This window comes from Ranitomeya variabilis, chromosome 4 (genome assembly GCF_051348905.1).
Source record: "Ranitomeya variabilis isolate aRanVar5 chromosome 4, aRanVar5.hap1, whole genome shotgun sequence".
In the NCBI taxonomy this organism is placed as follows: Eukaryota; Metazoa; Chordata; class Amphibia; order Anura; family Dendrobatidae; genus Ranitomeya; species Ranitomeya variabilis.
The window spans coordinates 488,620,873-488,643,887 of record NC_135235.1 but is presented as its reverse complement, the minus strand read 5'-3'; the positions used below and the strand labels follow the sequence as shown (position 1 = coordinate 488,643,887).

The window sequence follows — 23,015 nt, the reverse complement described above, 5'->3', positions numbered from 1 at the left end:
ACACCCACATTTCTTCCTTTGGTACATTATGCAAAAAATTAGGGGTTGTCCTCTTTCAGAAAACTTTGATAGGTTGCGGTAGCTGTAAAACCCCTCAATAAAAACCGAATATCACTTACCCTTCCCAGGTCCAACACTGGCTGTCCGATGTGGTCCAGGTCTCTGTTAGACTGCAGTGCTGACAGCACATCAACGAGCTGCAGTCAATCAGCTAAGTAGCTTTGCCCGTGTAGATGGCATGAGTCGCTGAACTTACTGGATGACTGCATCGCTGTTTATAGGGCGTCAACATTGCAGCCAAAAATAGAGGCCAGGGCTGCAGAGGAGAGGCGGCGCTGGACCTGGGGAGGGTAAGTATTACTTGGTTTGTTTTTCCATAGCTACGACAGCCTCTGGGAGAAAGTTTTCTAAAAAGGAACAACCCCTTTAACTAATTTATACGTAGCATACATTACTAGTAAAGAAATACAATGATGAATACAATGAAATACTTCTATTGGGCGGAAGTACTGTAGAATCCATATATTTGCATAATAAATGAATAAAAAAGTAACCTGGGTAAAACCAATAGTATCATCAGATACTGACGTGATGGGAAGATCCTTGAATCCCTCCCACCCTAAAAATTACACATGCTGACTTTGCTGCAGATATACCCTATAAAAATCCACTGCAAGTCTTCTATGTGTGCAGGTGAATAGCGTTTAAATCATGCTTGGCCGGCATACTGGAGCAGTGGCTACAGGGAGAAAAGGAACCTGTGACCTTGGAGAAAGTTATGTACCTGCAGTCACTACACACAGCAACGCTCACTATAAGGTGCAGTAAGCACGCCACGGCACTTTGATTGACAGCCAGCTCTGCAGTGGATCTGTGTACAGCGAGCTTTCAACCAGGGTGCCAGGGCGTGCTTACTGCACCCAAGCTGGAAATAAGTTCATTTTCTACTGTTATAGCCGTACTTTTAGTAAGGTGGCCCGGCAGCGTTGTGACATTATTAAGCAGCAGATTAACCCTATATCTGATGCATCTTGAGTTGTATCTTGTTAGTTTGGGGTGTTATCTGTATTCATTTTGAGGAGTTAAATGCTATATGTAAAGCAATCCAAAAAGGCCTATTATTATCTTCCAAATATGGCTACAAGAAAATGTGTGTTTATTACATGACTTGTCATGTGAAATGTGACCTTTCCCATCATGTGACTGGTGAGGCCTATACAGCCCGAATGGCCCTGGTTACCCTAAATCCACCCTTGGGTGCTATATGCCTGAAGATTAGTCGTACAATAGCTGATATTGGCCATTCTATGGCACTGAGACGTAGTGTGCATTCATGTGGTAAACTAATGGGGTGAGACACCTGTGGAGCGCCCCGTCAGGGCAAGGGGGTACTCGGTAACGGGTCCGGTCGGCTCAAAGGGGGATGTCACAGTGGCTGACCCGGTCCGTGGCCCTGGGACGTCCGTACAAAAGGGAAAGGTCTTTAAAGGGATAAAGTTTATGTTCGTGACGCCACCTGTGGTATTTGGTCAGGGTGACTGACGCTGCTTTAAGGGGTCCGCTGGGGTGATGTTATGGCAGCTAGATGGTATACCTTCCCACAGGTGAAGTGTATCCCCAGGGCTTCCCAGTGTGTAGATGGTAGAATGGTGAGAGGCGCAGTGAAGAACGTGGACACAAGGTTGCAGTCTCTTTACCTTGTTTACTGTTGGTTTCAGCAGCCACAGTCCAGGGCACCAGACCACAGGCAGGTAGAGTCCGGTTTTGGAGGCAATTCCAGAGTCCCCTTGTCCAGGTGGAAATCAATAGCCTTCCCTTGTGCTGTAGTGCTGTAGTCCCTTACTGCATAAGCTTCAGATAAGGTCCTCACAGATGTGGTGTCTCTCTCTCTGTCCCCTATAGTCGGATAGGACAAAACCCGTATGACTGGTGGCTTGAGGCGGTTTATAGGGACTCTAGCATGCCCCAGCCTCTGAGGGGTGCCACCGTGCCTCCTGGGTGTAGGTGCGGACAGGTAATGTGCAATTAGCTGTCCTGCCGGTCTCTGAAGTAAGGCGTAGAGGTCCTTACTACCTATGTGTTCCAGCTACCGGTTATCTGCACCTCAGAAGGAGGCAGCCTGCCTGGGGCTGGTCCCCTTCTGGTATCCTCTCCTGTGCTTTGCTTTCCTGCACGCTCGCTGCAATGTATTCTGCTTTCTGAAATGTCTCTTTCTGGGAGCTGCAGCTCTTAGGGCATGCACAGCTCCATGGACCCTCGGTCCTCCTCAGACGGATGTCTGGAACTAACTAACTCTCCCTACAGACTACTATATATATATATATATATATATATATATATATATATATATATATATATATATATATATATATATATATATATATATATATATATATATATATATATATATATAGAGTCACCTAATAAATAGTGAATGAATGTGAATAATGAATATGTGCTGTTTAGTCATATCATAGTACTGGTGTGGGACTGGCACTGTGTGATGGTACCGATGCTTCTAACCATTTTTTCTAGTAACTGGTATTGCCCACAGGTATAAGTTGAATGTAACTTGATCCAAAGTGGATTTTGCTGAGAAGACAGGTTTCTTTGTAGCTACAGAAGTAGGGAGGGAGTGACGGACTGATCGAAGTTTGGGTTCTGGTACTCCATCTGAACTTTAGTTCAAAGTTCGTTCCGAGTACCAGAATAGTATCCGAACTTCAACCGGAACCCGAACCCCATTGAAAATAAAGCTTAGCTGAACTGGGAATGGATAAAAAATTATCACTCTCTCTAATTGTTTGATACGAATGCTGAACTCGGGTTCTCCTATCTCTATACGGAAGACATTTTTTTAAGTATCTACTGTTTTTGAATGGTTAAAAGGTAATTTCCCTCTTAAATTTGTGCCTTGGTGCCGAAGTTATGGTAAAGCCAGGTTCATATGTTCAGTATTTGTTCACTATTTTATTTGTAAGCCAAAATCAGGAGAGGAACCATCAGAGGAAAAGTATAAGGCTACGTCCCCACGGTCAGTATTAGGCAGCGCTTTGGGCGCAGCACAGCACATGTCCGCTTCGTCCAAAGTGCTACCGGCTTTTGAACATAGGTGATTCCGCATGTGTCCATTGAACCATGCGGAATCACCGCGTCCAATACATTGTATGGGTGATTTTTATCTTGCGGAGACTGAGCATCTCCACAAGATAGACATGCTGCAGTCTGGAAAGACGTGCTGCATGTCCGTCTCCGCAGGCGTCTGTGCACGCATAGTGGACATGAGATTTCTTGAAATCCCATCCACTATGCTGTAACATCTGGACACTGCGAGTTGGACGCTGCGGATGTTCGCAGCGTCCAAACCACAGCGTTTACTGACCGTGGGAACATACCCTGACAGAAACACGTCACCACTTCTGTATTTATCACCCACTCCTGGTTTTGGCTTACAAATACTGAGGTAAAAAACTCACCAAATACTCAGCGTATGAACATGGTCTAGAGTGTTGTAGAAGGGAGGACCGGGGTGCTGAAACGCTGGGTCCGGAGCTGCTGGGGTTGCAGCCTATTGCTGGAGGGAATGCAATTGCAGCTGGAGCGAGCCAGTAACCTAGATGAAGGGGCGTGGCCAGGGACAGTAAGCAAAATGGTGCTGCGCAGGAACAGAGAAGGGCTTTCCGCTAGAACACAAGACAGGTGCAGACCGCAGCCGCTGTGAGGGGAGTGACAGGATGCGGAACGCAGAGACAGGGCGGTTGCGTGAGAGACTCACCCATACCGACGGGTGAGCAGGGGAACATGCGTGAGACAGAGCATCGCAGTACAGACATCCCAGTGTCGGCTGACACCCAGAGAGGCGCACACCGGGCAGAGCTTTGCAGCACAGCCATTCTGGTGACGGCAGCTGCCCAGAGAGATACGCGCCACGTGAGATCTTGCGGTGAGCTTTATCCTTTTGCTCCGCAGCTATATGGACTAGGGGCTCAGCGAGCAAAACCAGAGACCGCCCGCTGCTGCCAGAAGCAGGACTGTGTGCTGGGCGAGGACACCAGCAGACACCGCACTGACCGCCGCCAGCATCCTGCTACCCACGGGATCTTCAGCGAGTGACAGGCTGCAGAGCCACGGTAAGTAGACTGTATAGTTGAATAGCAGTTATGCTGTTTACCCTGCATCCCCTGTTATCTCCCTGCGAGGAGTACATCCCTGTTGCACCATTAAACCATAGTTAACCCCTGCTCTGCATGTCAGTGTCACTGCATCCAAGTACCTGTGTTACACTGTTACCTCATCTCAGCAATTCAATAACCGGCACAGGTCACTGTTATTCTCTTTTGGTAATTCCCATTCATTTCTATGAGAGTTACACAACTAACTCAGCCTTTCAGCTCCTGTAACCCTGCCTCCAGTGGATCGGACCTAGACACAGTTATTCCAATCTTGGCCATAATCCTTTAAATAGCGATAGATGAAAAAATCCCATTTGCCCATTGACATTTTTCATGGGATTTTCTGACAAATATATAAATACTGTGACAGTCTGGCAGACACAGACATAAGCGGGCCCCTGTGCAAGAACAGTATATGGGCCCTTTGCAGTCCAATAGCTCATCATAATCCACAGTCCACCTGTCTTAGAGGTAGAAGTGGCCCCCTGACCTTTTGGGCCCCTGTGCGGCTGCACATGTCACACCAATGATATGTCCAGTCAAAGTACCTTAATAAACAAATATGGTTAGCAGTGAAGAGTCCCATTCTCGCCAGAGTTTCCCTATATACCAGTTGTGACAGTCAGTGTTCACCTGGAGCTCCTCCTTAAAAGTGACAGCTCACAGTCAGTTCTTAGGACTCATTCAGATATCCGTGGATCTTGGACCTAAATGCTTGTAGTGGCTGCAGTCAGTACATATATTTCTATGAAGCTGTCACGTTCTGGTCGGGAGAGCCACGGCCACCCCGTGCATTAGCGGTCAGTGCTTGGACCAATTGGCATGGATGTCTACATGAGCTCTAACAGTGAAAGCAATATATCCCCCCTAAACCAACAATTGCAGAGTCCCACCTTAACCCAGCAGTGACAATGAGTGTTGTTCCCTCAACCAGTGATAGTCTGATTTCCTCTGTAAACCAACAGTGACAGCAAAAGTCCCCCTTAATGGTGACAGTTCGCTTACCCCTCCTGACCGTACTAGTTCTCCTATCAATGGCTTGTGTGCCCTTTAAAAGTGAAACCCAGAGTTCTTCTAAAAACGGAGTCCCAACATTGCTCCCTCTTTACCCCAGGTAGAGTTCCTATATCACAGTGAGGACACGGTCAGAGCTATTTAACCCTTTGCTAAAACAGAATGAAATGACCTCATTGCTCACTTTGATGCCAGGTTCACTCTCGGCCGGGCTGGAGTCATCAGTATTCTGTGCAGGGTTCTCCTTCCTGTCTATGTATAGCAAGAAGTCAGTGGACCAAGGCCATTTAACCCTTTCAAAACACCCATATTCATGCGGTTGAAAATCCCTTTTCTTTATACTGTCATGCATATTTTAATGCCTGGAATCACTTTTTAACTGGTTTCTATCCATGGTTTGATACCTGTGTATTTTGTTAATTGGCAGCCAAAAGTTAATTAACTTGTTACTTATATTTCTCTCGTAAATGAGAAAAGCAGACCTGTTTTCATCAGTATTTCGGATCAGACTTTCATCAGCGTTTGGTCAGTGTTTCGGTTTTAGGGTGTTGTCAGACTGTCGCATTACTGGGGCGAGGATGGCATCGCAATCCTTGGATTGGCCGATGGCTCTCCTGACCTGAGTGTGACATCATGCATTGCTATGCAGCTGTCACACTCCAGTCCGAGGATTTCGATGCCATCCTCGTGCGAGTAATACGACTGTCTGACTGCACCCTTAATATCAGTATTTCATCACTGATTTGTTTTATATGCCAAAAAATAGTAAAATAAAAAATGGCGAAGCTTCTACTACCTGATAAAATGTTAAAAACGAACAGGACAGATGGCATCCATGTGCTTTCTGTGTTTTTCACAGACCACAGATTTGTGTGTGGGATTTTGATCTCTAATCTAGATAAAAAATGGACACATCTCTAATTTTATTGAGGCCGCACGTCTGCAAAAAAACACGTGAACATCTCCATAGATTATAGTGGGTACATGTTCTATTCGTGAAAAATATGAATGAAGCACAAAATGTGAAAAAAGGATGTCTGAATGAGGCCATTTATCTCACACACAGATTGCCCTGAATTTACCTCATTTCTATAAAGTCTCCTTTTTCTATATATCCGCAGCCATAAACCAGGGCTTAAAGCCTCTTAGTGTCGGTCTTTGATCTGACCATTTTGATGCCAGTTTTCACACATAATAACTTTGCATTTTATTGAGTTCTATGCAGCAGCCTTCTCATAAAATTAGTGGCCTGGAAATAGTAGCCCATTGAAAACATACCCAGATTAATGCCCACTGAAACCTGAAATATCTGTTTCCTACAAGTCATCCGCCTTTTTATTATCTACATTCTTCAGAATCTGAAACTAAGAAACTGAGTGAATGAGGAAACTGTCTGAAGTCAACTCCAGGAGTGTCAGAGCGTGGGTGTGGGTGGCAATATTTGGGTATGGGAGGATAACAGGGCGGCTCCAGTATGTGTAGCACCAGCCCAGGGAGGTCTTCCTCCTGTCCGCCCTCCCAAGCCTGAGAGGTTTCCCTCCTGCTTCTCTCCTTCCAGCAGTCCTCTCCAGGCATAGAGACCATGGCTTCCCCTGCCAGGGCTCACAGGAGTGGGCTGCTGGAGCTCAGAAGTCCTGGAGAACGCTGGCTCAGGATACTTCTTTTGCTTGGGGAAGAAACTCTGAGCTTCACTCCAGAGCCAGAGCCTGGGGCCCCAGAAGAGAGAGCAGTGAATGGGGGCGAATCCACAGGGGGTGTCCCAGAGTCAGTTGTCAACCTGCGCAGGACAGTGAGGGTGGTCAAGCAGGACGCGGGGGGATTGGGCGTCAGCATTAAGGGTAAGTGCGCTCTGTCACTTGCATGTGTGGGCCGTAGTGTAAAATGTCTACAAAGATTTGTCGAGTCTTTAATTCCGGTTATTTATCATGACATTTCTCCTAGATGAAATGCGATAAACGCGCGTTACAATGAAATAGTATATCTCCAAAAATCCGAAATATACTAGAATTTGATCAAAAAGGATTAATCATCCTGACCTTATTGTTAAATGTGAGGTGATCACAGAAAAGACCCCGATATGGGGTCTTTGGGGTGCTGTTTTCCTGCAGTGGGTATATATTCGCTGTAAATTCAGTATACAGCTCAGGTGTCCCAATAATGAATACAAGTCTGACTGTTCCCAAATCTCCAAGCGTACACCCGGCAAAGTAATATGACAGCTAGCGTTCCTGGAGATCCAGACTTTTATTAGACTTAACTTTAGAGCCCAGGCGTTTCATGGAAGTGAAATGATATGAGCGGGCGAGCACTAATATAACACACAGCACGAAGGCCGAATATATTGGTGCTCTACTTGTGTATAAAAGAGCTAGGACATATTCTCCACCAAATCAAGAGAAGAAGAAACCTAAAAAAATCTCTTCTTTAAAGTTTCAGTGTGTAAACCTGATTTGCTGTGGCTCACAAGCCTGGCTAGTCAGCTCTGTTATCGCCAATCATAGCTGCTTGACTTCAGAGTTATTGTGCCTAAAGGCCTCCATCAGGTACGGACTGGGGCTGAAATTCAGTCCTGGCATTTGAAATCACACAGGCCCATGTTGTCCTCTTCCCCATGAACCAAATGGGATATATTACTAATATTACCCTGGACGTAGGAAAGGAAGATTTTCTACAAGACCAATATTTCTAATGATACCCGTGGCCTGCTGGGATAACTCAGCACCAAGTCACCAACTTTGTGCTCATCACAACTCTTAACAGTATGGGTATCTTGAGAACACCGATTCTGTTAACAACTTAGCAGACAAGGCGGCCCATGACCAGACAGACCCTTCTGGCACTTTCCAGAATTGCCAGATGGCCAGTTCGGCCCTGGCCCCCATATATATTAGTTAGCTGTTGCCAATCATTTGGTCACCAGTTATCTCTCACGACTCTCCCAAAGTTGAGCACTCCTGTGTTTTCTATGAAAGAGCCACTGCCAATGTCATCTTGGCAGCAGCTCATCACCCCACCAAGCAAAAGGATTTGGCGACTTAATCCCAATGTGCAAATCCTTCTACCCCCCACTCCCCCCAGCATAATCTTTCTGGGGTGAGTTGAGAGCCCCATTCACATTAGACTATCGGCTCATCCCGTTAATATTGACGGATACGGAAGACTTCCGTCTAACGGGTATGTAGTGCCTAAAGGATTTCACGTCACATATGGTTGAGGTCATATGTCATTGTCCTGTCATAAACTATAAACTGTCATTGACTGAGATTTTTCTGGATTACATCAGATGTGAACTCCCTCTAAATCTTAACCCAATTGTGAATCTATGAAAAATTTGCTGTATTGGTGTTTGTGTCGATAATATTTGTAATAAAAAAAATCGCCCTATAAAGGGGCACTGCGCATGCTCCTCCTGCTCTTTGTACACAAATAAGGATTTTGGGTCTGTCCACGAACATTAATTCTCACGTAAATTGGGCAGAAACTACCTGTTTTACAGATCCCAAAAATATAGATATAAAAAAGGTTAGTGTTGAAAAACCCCTTTAACCCTTTGAATCAAGCCACAATGATATGCACCAAAGTTCGCAGCAAAAAGACTTTTTGGCTTGTAAAGCAGGTGAGCAATCTCCTCGCCATGTTGGTGCCCCAGTGGCACAACCAACAATCTTCCATTTTCTTACAAGAATATAAAATGATGGATAGTTGTGTCAGCCTGAAATGTGGTGCCATGTTTGCCCGGCTTATGGAATGAGGTACTCCACAGGGGCATTGGCTATAAATAAGTGAAGGGTAGACCATTAGGAGCACATTCCTGCCCAGTCACCATCACAAGGCCGCTGTTTATCAGGACTCCCAGGGGAAAGGGTGGAGAATGGGCATGTTTCTTGATAAATCTAAGGCTGTTTTTGGAGTGGAGGGGGCGATCTTATCTTCGATATAAACACTTACTAAACAGCTCAGGGTGATGGTGACAGATTGACAAGTAAGGGTATTCACTGTCAGCTGTGCCAGTCACAATCCCAGGACTGCCCAATTGTGGACAATGAGGAGAGTTGTGACTTCCATGACTGCGGTTGCTTAACATGTAAAAGTCACAGGGGGCATGAGCTGAGGCATTCGCTCGTGCTTTTTTAGATCAGACCAGCTCTGCCTTTCTGGTTGGTTCGGAGACTTCCCTCACTGAGATATTGGGTATCCTGGGAGGTGTGGCACATTGACTACTAAAAAACGAGTCCTCATCTCATGTTCAGTGCTCTCCCTCCCTCTCTCCCTCTCCGCCTCCTCCTCCATTACTTGGCACGCCGTATCCTTGAGGGTACCCCTGTGATAGCATTATTTTAGGAGGCCAGAATTATGTCCTAGCGCTGGGCGCTAATCAGAAACTGAAATGTAACCCTTCTCAGAGACCTCCTGTACTAGGATGGGCTGCTTTTTGTTACATTCCAAGGAGAGGGTTAATCTCTAGAGCATTGAGTAGTGCCATGATGTCATTACTTCTGCATTTACGGAAGGCAAGAAAATATTAGATTTTAATGTCCTAAAGTTCAGCTAAGTAGGATTGTGTCTCCAGCTGCTGCTGTCACTGGTAGTGGAAAGCCCCCAAATTAGCCCACGTGCCCCCAGCGGCAAGTATAGTATTCAGGTGGCCACGTAGGTCACCTTGGTGTGCCCGCAGAGAGCGGTTTTGTGTCGTCTAATAAGATGTGTTCATAGTTTCAGAAATGTTGAATTTCATACGCGGCTGAAATATATCTGGTCTGTCTACATCTTCATATAGATGAACATAAGCAACAAAACACTGAAAATCAGCGGGGATCACACCAAGGCCAACAGAGCACGCAATGTTTTATTTCTCTGTTGGGTTTGAACAGAATAAAACCTGAGAATAAGGGTACGTGTCCAAGTTCAGGATGGACGGCGGTATCGTCGGAGCGGCAAACCCGCTCGGCGCTAAGCCCCGCCCCCTTCTGGGACGCGATGATGCTGGATGTGTTCATTGCACACATCCGGCATCATCGCACCCCACACATAGGGCCCTGTGTTATTCCTTGCGGCGGCGCAGCGTCGCCGCAAGGAACACGGACATGCTGCGATCTAAAAAGACGCGCAGCATGTCCGGAGTCGCAGGGCCGACGGATGCGTGTTACCACGCATAGTGGACACGGGATTTCAAAATATCCCCTCCACTATGCTGTAACATCTGGACGCTGCGTGTTTGACGCTGCGGCCCCACGCAGCGTCAAACACGCAGCGTTTCCTGAACGTGGACACGTACCCTAAGAGTGATACAGAGCAAATATGCAAATTACATTGTTGGTGCGCCCTGGGTGTGGTTAAGCAGCTTAGTGCATGTTCATAGGAGCCAGCGCTGTCAATCAAGGAAGAGGGAGTCAAGTACAGTGAGATGGGAAGGTGCGCTCACCCATGTGGCCAGGCCAAGGGTGCACCGAGCACCTTACTAGCATATCTGAATAATAGGTCACATCATGTTCTGGAGGAAATCTCAGGGATGATGGTGACTTTCCCCCATAGGGAGTATATCCGTTTTACCAGTGTGGTTTCCTTTTTTTGTGAAGAAAGAGAGAAACCATAGTTAGTGCCCAGTCTGGCCTTGATTTGTGAGCAGTATCTTCTATAGACGCCATCCCCTCATGCGCTTTTTACCAAGCAGCATTTTGTTCAGTATTTTTTAAAACATTGGTGGGCACAGTTCAAAGATTTCATTAGTCAGTCGCCCCCTCTTAAGCACTGTTTATTATCTTATCTTCCAGGGTCTTCGCAGTCACTTTGTAACATTGTAAAAATAATTCTTTCTATTTAGGGACAATATGTAGACACATTAATGGAAGCGTTTTGACTTACAAGAGAGTCATTCCGTTTCCCTGTTCTTTGTTTTTGGGCCCAGGCTACAGTAATGGTGCCCCCATGGTAATATTGCCTAAATGGTAATCAATACATAAAAAGTGCACCACTTTGTGCTCCATGGGGTGATACTGCCTTTCTAGCCCCCACGCTTTAATATTGCCCATCTCCACAGGCTCCCCCACCTCATGGCTATCTAAGTATCGCTCTACCAGGTCCTGTTCCATGGTCTATGGGTATGCTTCTTTGGACATTTTTAGCACCCAGCTCATTCATTTTTGAGGCGATGATTCCATTTCCAGGGGTCTAGCTCCATGTGAGATTTAGGGTCTCTTTTTTACATTGAAGCCCCCATGATTTATATAGGCCTGCTTATAGCATCCTGGTATTTTCATTCCTAACAGGCTGGATTTACCATCACACTGTTACTTGCATTTGCTTTGATATTTATTGAGTGGTTTGTTTTCTTTTGTTTCACTATAGGAATATAACCTATTCATTTACCTTATGGTTTGATTTACAAACTATTCAGTTTTTCTATATGTACATTTTTTGCATGTTACCTTCTAAAGCCTTGTATGCATTTTCGATACGGTGACACCTTGGGTAGGGGTGTATCTGGCTTCATTTTGAGCCATAGGTGCTGTGATTATGTCATGTCAGTGACTTTTTAAATGTTTTTATGTGTTTGGTCTGTTTTGTACTTTATCAATAAAATATTCTAACTAGCAGTCAAGTGAGCATCAGTCCTGGCAGGGATAATGACCTGGTGATAAAACCTTCAATCTAACTAAATAGCACACAACTTAATAAATGATACATCATTGAATTCAGTGTTTCAGTTCCTATCCTCTGTTGCCTTCAGATTTCATAACAAAAACAAAGGTGTTGTGAAAATGAGATGACTCGTTTAATTCAACCCGAGATTCACTGTACAGTTTGTTGAAGACTCTGTCTTCTTTTTCTGAGCACACAATATCCTGATATTGCCTTAACACATCAAGGAATCAATTCCGTCTGTGAGATGCCGGAGACCCAGACGGAAGCATGAAAGATATCGAGCTCGGGCAATTAGTGATTACTCGGGTATTGGCGTTGTCAGCAGTGGGAGAAATGACAAGCAACTGATATTGGCTGAAACTGAAATATTGAACTAAAGACAAATTTACACAACCCCATGCAGCACTTAAAGGCAAATTGCAAACGTCAATTTGTGTCTGCCTATAAATAATTGTTCCTAGCATATTTTAGGTCAGATTGAATTACGATGGTTCATTTTTTCTTTGGTCCCGGTATATGACATTTTTATACTGAAATATAGAAAATCGTGTTATCTCCTTAAATTTATCCAGCTGGCAGCATGAAAAAAGGTGATCTCATAGGAGTCAGCTATGCGGATCTATAGTGAGGCCAAATAGAGTAGAAACTTCTAATCACCGTATACAGTTCTCACCAGAAGACAAGCAGCCTGTCCTGTGCTGCCATTAGCCCTGGGTAGGCAGTGACATCATCACACTGAAGTGACATCATCAAGCTGTCATTGTTGGGGCACTGAAATCAAATGCACCTGAATGGCTGGGCAGGGAGATGATGGCTTCCTGCTTCAGCATCGTTTTTTAACCATGTGCGTGTCTATTAGGAAACTTGCTTCCAGCGGGTCCGATGCAAGTGTATATTTTGCCTTGCTGTTAATGGGACCCTGGGAAAAGACAATGAAAATGTAGCGCCCCCACTGCCGCAGGGCCGAGGGGTACCCGGTACCGGGCCTCTGAGTCTCTGGGGTTGTCACGGTGGCTAGGCCCGGTCCGTGACCCTGCTGAGGGGCGTACAGTGATAGATATGATCGATAGTGGTGGTGGTGCGGTGCAGTAAATAACGAGGACACCAAGTTGCAATCTATCTCGCTTCTAATCCTTCCTTGGGCACCGCCGCTATGCTGAGCAGGCACGGTCCCTTGACGTTCTCTCAAGTTGCCAGGCCTCTGTCAGGATCCCACCCCCGACAGGGGCCCTACCGAATCTTCCCCCACAACACCCTCTGCCACAAGGTGTTGCCTGGTTCCAACCCAGTCAGCTTTCTGATCTAACTTTTGAATAACAAGTTGACATCGCCTTTAAGGACGTATACTCCCTATCCACTAAAGACTTTACTTATAAAAACATTATAATATTAATTAACTCTTTCTCTTTCATTCTCCTTCTTTAAATCTGCAGGACCGCCTGTCCTAACTGCTCCAGGCCTACTGCCTCTCCTTTCTTTACAGGACCGCCCCTTTCAGCCCGGGCCTACTGCCTTTTCAACTACTATACACAGTATAGAACATAACATTTACTTTCAGTTTGAAATCACTGAGCCATCCCCATATGGCTCCAAAGAGGACTCGCTGACTAACCCCGTACGGGTTCACTTTTCTGTCTTCATTCTTCTATCAACATTATCAAACATTTCTTACAATCAACTAATTGGATACATATAACTTTTACATGTAAGCATCATCATCACTTTCCTTTTTTTATCAAAACATTATTGCTATCTATCTGTCTTAAAGCAATACCATTCTTTAAGTGCAATGAGTGAACATCCCCTTTAAGAGGGGACCAAGTCTTTATGAGGTAGTGCAACTTCTCAAGCTGCAAATCCGTATGCAGCTAGGACTCCAATACAAGTTCCAAGAATCGTATCTTCGCAAAGAGTCCGTCTTTCGTATAAAACCAGTAGGGAACACCTTTAAGAAGGTGCAACTATGTACAAGAAGTTTGTATCATGCATTGTTCATGATTCAGCAGTTCTTTGATAACTTGTGCAAAATGTAGAAAACAAACAAAAACAATAGGGATCCCGGGTCAACAAAGGGATCCCTTTAAGAATAAACCTAGACGGGTTTTAGCAGCAAAACAGCAGGAAACAAACAGTTAACTATTTACAGTTTCAGGTTTCCGAGGTTTAGTTGGACGGCTTCCAGGGCTGCACCTGGCACTTAACCCTTCTTGGCCTGGGAAAAGTGAGGTCCAGGGTTACACCCAGTGCTGGACAAACGCCGTTAATCCGTCTTTCATGTACGGTTAAATCATGCGCAGCGATGGAGGTCTGCGCAGCTTGAGTAGGGGCATTTGCTGCAGCAGAGGTAGTGGCCGCTGCAAGATCAGTCACTGGAACGGAGTCAGCAGCTGTGGCACTAGCAGTCACTGGAGGGGTGTCGGTCGTCAGGGCAGGGTCATTCTTCATACCTGCTTCAGATGCGGTTGCTCCGGTGCCGGTCTGCTCTGCCTCCGCTGGGGTCTGGAATGCTGGCTGCAGGGCCTCGTGCTGCGACGTTGTCATCTCTGCTCGCAGCATCTCGCTTTCCAGCAGGGCCTTGCTTTCTGGCTTCGGAGCGCTGTAACTTCCTTCTTGCTCCGGACCAGACGAGGCTGCCGACAGACGTCTGGCAAGGCTCCCGATGATGGTCTTCTTCCACCCGGCCTCAGTGCTCAGCTGCGTCTGCGGGAGTTGGTGGATCAGCTCGTCCGCTCCGGTCTGCAGGAGGTCAGCGTCAACTATGGAGGTCTGGCTGCGGTGCCTCTCCGGGTAGCTGGGGGAGTCCTCGGCTCCGACCCCACACTCCGGCTCCGGGCGGCTGGCCATGGCGTCCTCCATGTCGCTGAATTCTTCTTCCTGGTCCTTTTCCCGCTCTCTCCTTCGTGGGCGGTTTCGCTTTCGTTGTCTCCGCCCCCCATTGAGGATCAGTAGGCGGATCTCGGCTGCTGACGGACATGTCCTCAAGGGGCAGAAATATTTAGACTGGGCGGCCATTGTCTTTCGCGCTCTTCAGTTTGTTTACGCCCACTTCCACGCCCTTCTTCTTCTCCTGCGCTCTCCTTAGCGCTGTAATGGCGGCGGTTTTGGCGGGAACTTTTGGTGGCAAGTGGCAATACACAGTCTTTGCAATAAGTCACAGTCCAAGTATAATAAATCACAGTTCCAGGGCACACATGACCTGATTCTTCAGGCTTAAGTAGATCCTGTTCGTGACGCCAAGTTGTAGCGCCCCCACTGCCGCAGGGCCGAGGGGTACCCGGTACCGGGCCTCTGAGTCTCTGCTCTGGGGTTGTCACGGTGGCTAGGCCCGGTCCGTGACCCTGCTGAGGGGCGTACAGTGATAGATATGATCGATAGTGGTGGTGGTGCGGTGCAGTAAATAACGAGGACACCAAGTTGCAGTCTCTTTACCTCTTTACTGAAGATCTCTGGGTCCTCAGTCCGGAATACGGTTCACCAGGCTGCGCAAGTCCGGCCGGTCCAATGGCACCTCCAGAGTTCTCCTTGCAGGTGGAAATCTGTGCCTTCCTGCTAGCGCTATGTGTTGTGGTCCTCCCCTGCTGTGCTTACAGAAAGTCCCCACAACTGTTGTGTCTGTTTCTCGTGTTCCCTCACAACTCGATTAGATGATGTCCTGCTAATCTTCCGTCCCTCCCTGATGTTACGGTTAGGACGGCACCCGTATGACGGGTAGGCTCGGAGCTCTTCCGGGACCCTAGAGTCGCCCCTCTCCACAGGTTGCCCCCTATGTCTTCGTAGGTGATTTAGGTGAGACAGCCCGCCTATGACTGACTGTCCTGCCGTTGGCTTGAAGTATTGCTTGAAGCTAGATTTATGAATACTTCCTCGGCGTTCCGGCCGCCGGTTGTGCGCCTCAGTAGGATGTTGCCTCGGTCTCACAGCACGACTCCTACTGGTATTCTCCTTGTTGCTTTGATCTCGTTTCTCACTCAGCACAATCTATCTCGCTTCTAATCCTTCCTTGGGCACCGCCGCTATGCTGAGCAGGCACGGTCCCTTGACGTTCTCTCAAGTTGCCAGGCCTCTGTCAGGATCCCACCCCCGACAGGGGCCCTACCGAATCTTCCCCCACAACACCCTCTGCCACAAGGTGTTGCCTGGTTCCAACCCAGTCAGCTTTCTGATCTAACTTCCTGCCTGACCCCCCAGTTTTACCAGTATGTGAGGAGTGGCCTAATGAATAGAACCCTTAGCTCCCCCTGGAGGCCCGGCTGTGAAATGTATTGGTGTCTGTGATACCTGGTCAGATGAACTCCTTCAGTGCCATCAGACGTACCATAGCTCCCCTTAGTGGCGGAGCCACAGTACTGCAACGACCAGGACTCTGGGGCACTGCAAAAAGACCTCCCATTTTGATTTAAAAATACTGATACAGAAGTGAGGAGCAAAATAGCTGTTGAAGAAGGTATGAAGCTGGGCTGCAACAGATGTTGCCATGAGTAGAATTGTAGTTCTGATGATTACTCATGTAGGGAAAAGAGACTTATTTTTTCTACATAGAGCTTAGAAGGATTCAGCTAGTCTGTTTTTAATCACGTGATGTCATAGACTTAATGGAAAACAGAAGAAGTAACTGGGCAGAAGGGCAAAATGAGACATTGTAAGTACATAGTGCTATACGATATGATTACTACAATGTATTAAAAAGGATACAAACTTTGATGGAAGTGCTTCTTTAAGCCTTGAGAAGTGATACATCCTGTGTGACTGTGAAATTCGTACATGCCTAAGGCCATGTGCACACATTCAGTATTTTTCGCGTTTTTTTCGTGTTTTTTCGCTATAAAAATGTGATAAAATCGCGAAAAAAACGCTTACATATGCCTCCTATTATTTACAGTGTATTCCGCATTTCTTGTGCAAATGTTGCTTTTTTTTCAGCGAAAAAATCGCATCGCGGAAAAAAAAGCAACATGTTCATTAAATTTGCGGAATTGCAGGGATTCCGCACACCTAGGAGTGCACTGATCTGCTTACTTCCCGCACGGGGCTGTGCACACCATGCGGGAAGTAAGCAGATTATGTGCGGTTGGTACCCAGGGTGGAGGAGAGGAGACTCTCCTCCACGGACTGGGCACCATATAATTGGTAAAAAAAAAGAATTAAAATAAAAAATAGTGATATACTCACCTTCGATGGCCCCCGGAGTCTTCCCGCCTCAGCGGTGCATGCTGCCGCTTCTGTTCCTATAGATGGTGTGTGAAGGACCTGCGATGACGTCGCGGTCTTGTGATTGGTCGCGTGACCGCTCACGTGACCGCGACGTCATCGAAGGTCCTGCACACACACACCATCTATAGGAACGGACGCCGCTGAGGAGATCGGCTGTCTGCAGAGGGTGAGTATAACCATTTTTTAATTATTTTTAACATGATATCTTTTTACTATTGATGCTGCATAAGCAGCATCTATAGTAAAAAGTTGGTCAAACTTGTCAAACACTATGTATGACAAGTGTGACCAACCTGTCAGTCAGTTTTCCAAGTGATGCTACAGATTGCTTGGAAAACTTTAGCATTCTGCAAGCTAATTACGCTTGCAAAATGCTAAAAAAACGGGAAAAAAACGCAAAAAAAAAAAAATGCGGATTTCTTGCAGAAAATTTCCGGTTTTCTTCTGGAAATTTCTGCAAGAAATCCTGACGTGTGCCCATGGCCTAAGGCTATCTGTGTTCAGATGTGGCAGTCATACACAGTCTATGGGGCTTTTCACATGTCCATGACTGGGTGGTCTGTAGAAAAATCACAGGGCCACGTCCATTTTTTATTTGAGTTACAGATCAAAATTACCCATGTAAGTCTATGGATTTGTGAAAATGGCATTAATGTGCAATCTGAGTGCAGTCCATGATGAACACTGTAATGGATAAGAGAAACATTGTATTAATTTTTTTCCATGCAGAAACAATAATAGTAAAAACTGAAACACTTACAAAACTTGGATCCAAAACAGCGGTGAACAACTGTAAATTACAGATATCTCAATGAGGCCTTTAGGCTAGGTTCACATTGCGTTAGGGCAATCCGTTTAGCGCTTGCGGATTGCGCTAACGCAATGTTTTTGTAGGGGCCGCGTTTAGGGGTCGCGCTAACGTCCCCGCTCTCGCAGATCCCCGATCTGCGAGAGCGGGGAACGGACCTCGGGCGCGCCGCGGACGCTGCAAGCAGCGTCCGAGGCGCGCTGCAAAAGAACGGCACATCGCTAGCGCGAGCCGAAAAAGGCACGCGCTAGTGATGCGCTACAGGCAAAATTTACATTGCTGTCAATGGGTGCGCTAACGGACCCGTTGCACAGCGTTAATTGCGACATTTTCGCCGTGCAACGCTGTCCGTTAGCGATCACCCACTAACGCAATGTGAACCTAGCCTTAGGCCAAGGATGGGAAAACCTCAAGCCCGCTGGTAGACTCCTGGAGACCACAGTGCTTGGGCCGGCATATGTGTTTTGATGGCCACCGGCCTTTTAATTTCTTTCTCTGTGATCATGCACATGCCGTGTTTACTACTGAATGCTGAGGCGCATGCAATGAGAGATTACGTCCTGACACCACTGCTAGCGTCAAGACCTACTTTGTGGGCACACAATTTGTACGGCTCCCGAAGGATGGTTTAAATTACCAAATGACCCTTAGGGTACCGTCACACATTGAAATTTTCATCGCTGCGACGGCACGATTCGTGACGTCGCAGCGTCGTATAATCATCGCTCCAGCGTCGTAGACTGCGGTCACACGTTGCAATCACGGCGCTGGAGCGATGCCGAAGTCCCCGGGTAACCAGGGTAAACATCGGGTAACTAAGCGCAGGGCCGCGCTTAGTAACCCGATGTTTACCCTGGTTACCAGCGTAAACGTAAAAAAACAAACAGTACATACTCACCCGTCGGTGTCCTTCAGGTCCCTTGCCGTCTGCTTCCTGCTCTGAGTGCAGCCGTACAGTGAGCAGAGCGCAGCACCGCTGTGATCTGCTCTCACTTTCCGGCCGGCACTCAGAGCAGGAAGCAGACGGCAAGGGACCTGAAGGACACCGACGGGTGAGTATGTACGGTTTGTTTTTTTACGTTTACGCTTGTAACCAGGGTAAACATCGGGTTACTAAGCGCGGCCCTGCGCTTAGTTACCCGATGTTTACCCTGGTTACAAGCGAAGACATCGCTGGATCGCTGTCACACACAACGATCCAGCGATGTCAGCGGGTGATCAAGCGACGAAAGAAAGTTCCAAACGATCTGCTACGACGTACGATTCTCAGCAGGGTGTCTGATCGCAGTAGCGTGTCAGACACTGCGATATCGTAACGATATCGCTAGAACGTCATGAATCGTAACGTCGTAGCGATGGAAATTTCAATGTGTGACGGTACCCTTAGCTGAAAAAAGTTCCCCACCGCTGCCTTAGACCCTGGAGCCTAAGGGAAGCCTAAAGGGTACCCTGGGTTCATTTCCAGGTTCACAGATTAAAATGTTTGCACACTGACCCAAGAACTTCCAGTTGCGTCTTCCTGCCTTTTTTTTGTTCCCGTTACTCTTTTAAATTCCTACAAAATGAAAACAAACTGACCAGAGAATTGTAAAGAACGTTCCATGACAGAATAAGTATTGCTTCTAGGCAGAAGACAGACATGTATCTGTTGTGGTCACCGCGGTCTCTGCTCGTTTTCCAGGGCGTTCTTACACCAGAGGAGATAGTGATCATTGAGAAGGGAGGTTGTTACAATCGCAATGTGAGATTTTATCATTGACGATCCATCATAGTGGCGACGTCTCAAAGTGTTTTAATGTCACGTCTGCCTTGAAACTTTAAACAGTAATCCCAGGCATGTTTATTCCAGTTGTATTCTCCACCACTCTGAGCTTCCTTCAATCTCAGCTCAGCCTGTCCGAGAACTACTGCGCCCAAAATAGCACAAGCTTGCATGTCGAATTTAGTTGAAGTCTGTCGCTGTCCTTCTAAATGGTTCTGAGGCATGCTATATGAGGGCAGCACTCCCTCCCAGGACCAAAGTATTCCCGGGCCTGTGGCATCTATAATATATGATCACTTCAAAGCCGGAACAAAGTCACCGTAGCTCTGGAGAGACACCAGCCAGATTGTTCCAGGCAAGTTTATATATCGGCAGTGGTAAATAAATATAAGAAAAACAACAAAATGTGTATATATAATAAATATCAGAATAACATAAAGTTATTAAATAAGACATACACAACAGTAAATTAGCTTAATAATAACAAGAAAGAATATATGCTTGTATGTGCTTAAGTCAAGTAGAGAACTGAAGGTGTTATATGCTATTTCGAGAGGAGGTGATGGAGAAAGGAGCAAATTTCTCTGATAAGATATACTACAAAGTTTCTTGTTTTCATATGTGCTATTGATTTATGAAATAAAAATTAAAGCCAGTTACTCTTTAAACAATTTTAAGGGAATCTGGCAGTAGGATCAACCCTCCTAGTCGTCTATATGGGCATGTAGGTCATAGGAAACTGAATAAAATGATACTGTCATGACTCTGTTGTTGGATAACCTGGGGCTCCTTTCCTGACCCTAGCACTAGGCACACCTTTGCTGTCCCTGCTCCCCAGATTACTTCTAATGGTGAAGACGCCGGGGCCACGTACCTCACTGAGCTCCTGAATCCGCCATTAATCTGTTCCCTCCTGCACCCTGGGAAGTGGAGAGTAGAAGTGTACGTATATACACAAACCAGACTAACAAGGAAATACATATAGGGATCAAGGAAAATTCCAGTCACACAAATATGCACTCATAAACACTGGGGAGTGAAGAAAGGAAAAAAAAAACAAATAGGAGAGGATGAAGGTTTGCACACAACCGAATAACCAAGCAGCAGTCTTTAGATAAACACCCTGAACGCCTCCACAAACAACTTCTCCAGCTCCAGAGCCAAGCAGTATGAAACTAACACTCACATCCCTGATAGTCAAAGGTGAGTATATATTTGAGTGGGGAGTGGCCAACACCGAACAGCTGAGACCATCAAAGCAGGAAAGCTTCCAGGAGCTCTCAACTGAACAGTTTAACCCCTGCATTGCTAGCAGAAACCTGCACCGTTTAATATGACAGTGAGGTGCTTCTAATCCATGCAGCAGTGCGGGAAATCAGACGGTTTGGTCTTTTAGCACATCTCTGTTGCGGTAAACCGTGACAGATACCTTGATATCTGTGATCTGATGTCTTTTACCAGAGGAATTCTCTTTCTTCTTAATATGTAAATGAGCTGCTAAATTCTATGGACCGGATATTGACCTGCATGAGAATCTGCCACCAGAGCCTATTTAAATGAAAGAGGGTGTGACCAATGTGATCTGTAATGGTTACCAGTGAGATACATGTAAATCAGGAGAGGAGACTGTCAGTCACTACATGCACACCTCCCAACCATCCCGGATCCAGCGGGACTGTCCCGATTTTGACAGCCCCGCAATCACTGGTGGGACATTAGTTGTCCCGCACTGGTTGGAAGGTGTGTAATATCACCCGGTCAGCTCCCTGAGTCCCTGCACCCGCAGAGCAGCACACCACATATTGGCTGCTCTGTGCGCACAGGTCCTGTGATGAGGTCACTGGATGGGAGGAGTCAGGGGTCACATGATCGGGAGGACCTCCGTGTACAGGACTCTGCTGTTGTAATGGCGCTGGACGATGGTAAGCGTATGTGTGAGGTCAGGAGGTATTTACAGTGTGGATGTAGCAGAGCCATGTGTGTGCGAGGTCTATGGATCGGAGCAGCGTGTGAAAGGTGTATGGAGCGGAGTCGTGTGTAAGAGGTGTACGGAGCCGTGTGTATGAGGTGTACGGAGTGGAGCCGTGTGTGTAAGAGGTGTGCTGATCGGAGCAGCGTGTGAAAGGTGTATGGAGCGGAGTCGTGTGTGTACGAGGTGTACGGAGCAGAGCCACGTGTGCACAAGGTATACGGAGCGGAGCAGAGTGTGCAATGTGTATGGAGCGAAGTGTGTGTGTGTACGAGGTGTACGGAGTGGAGCCATGTGTGTACGAGGTGTACGGAGCAGAGCCGTGTGTGTACGAGGTGTACGGAGCAGAGTCTTGTGTGTGTACGGAGTGGAGTGGAGTGGTGTGTGTGTGTGTGTACGAGGTGTACGGAGCGGAGCCACGTGTACGGAGCGGAGTCGTGTGTGTGTATACGAGGTGTACGGAGTGGAGTTGTGCGTGTGTGTGTATGAGGTGTATGGAGAGGAGCCGTGTGTGTATGGAGAGGAGCCGTGTGTGTATGATGTGTATGGAGAGGAGCCGTGTGTGTATGAGGTGTATGGAGAGGAGCCGTGTGTGTATGAGGTGTACGGAGCAGAGCCATGTGTGTATGAGGTGTATAGAGTGGAGCCATGCGTGTACAAGGTGTATGGAGCGGAGCCGCGTGTGTATGAGGTGTTTGGAGAGGAGCCGTGTGTGTATGAGGTGTATGGAGAGGAGCCGTGTGTGTGTATGAGGTGTACGGAGCAGAGCCGTGTGTGTATGAGGTGTACGAAGCGGAGTCGTGTGTGTGTATGAGGTGTATGGAGAGGAACCATATGTGTATGAGGTGTACGGAGTGGACCCATGTGTGTGTACGAGGTGAACGGAGTGGAGTTGTGGGTGTGTACGAGGTGTATGGAGAGGAGCCGTGTGTACGAGGTGTATGGAGAGGAGCCGTGTGTGTATGAGGTGTATGGAGAGGAGCCATGTGTGTATGAGGTGTAAGAAGCAGAGTCGTGTGTGTGTGTATGAGGTGTACGAAGTGGAGTCGTGTGTGTGTACGAGGTGTACGGGGCGGAGCCGTGTGTGTACGAGGTGTACGGAGCAGAGCCGTGAGTGTACGAGGTGTACGAAGCGGAGTCGTGTGTGTGTACGAACTGGAGTCGTGTGTGTGTACGAGGTGTACGGAGAGGAGCCGTGTGTGTACGAGGTGTACGGAGAGGAGCCGTGTGTGTATGAGGTGTACGGGGCGGAGCCGTGTGTGTACGAGGTGTACGGAGCGGAGCCGTGTGTGTACGAGGTGTACGAAGCGAAGTCGTGTGTGTGTGTATGAACTGGAGTCGTGTGTGTGTACGAGGTGTACGGAGAGGAGCCGTGTGTACGAGGTGTACGGAGAGGAGCCGTGTGTGTATGAGGTGTACGGGGCAGAGCTGCGTGTG

General features: G+C 47.1%; 1 protein-coding gene across 1 annotated transcript in view; it reads left to right on the top strand.

Moving 5' to 3' along the window:
- The first annotated feature begins 6,694 nt into the window (after window positions 1–6,694).
- Window positions 6,695–23,015, top strand: part of SNTA1 (syntrophin alpha 1) — a 78,961-nt gene continuing 62,640 nt past the window's right edge. Inside the window, exon 1 of the mRNA XM_077251950.1 lies at window positions 6,695–7,024. Coding sequence (XP_077108065.1) covers window positions 6,769–7,024 — 256 coding nt within the window. The 5' untranslated portion in view covers window positions 6,695–6,768. The remainder of the gene's footprint in view (window positions 7,025–23,015) is intronic.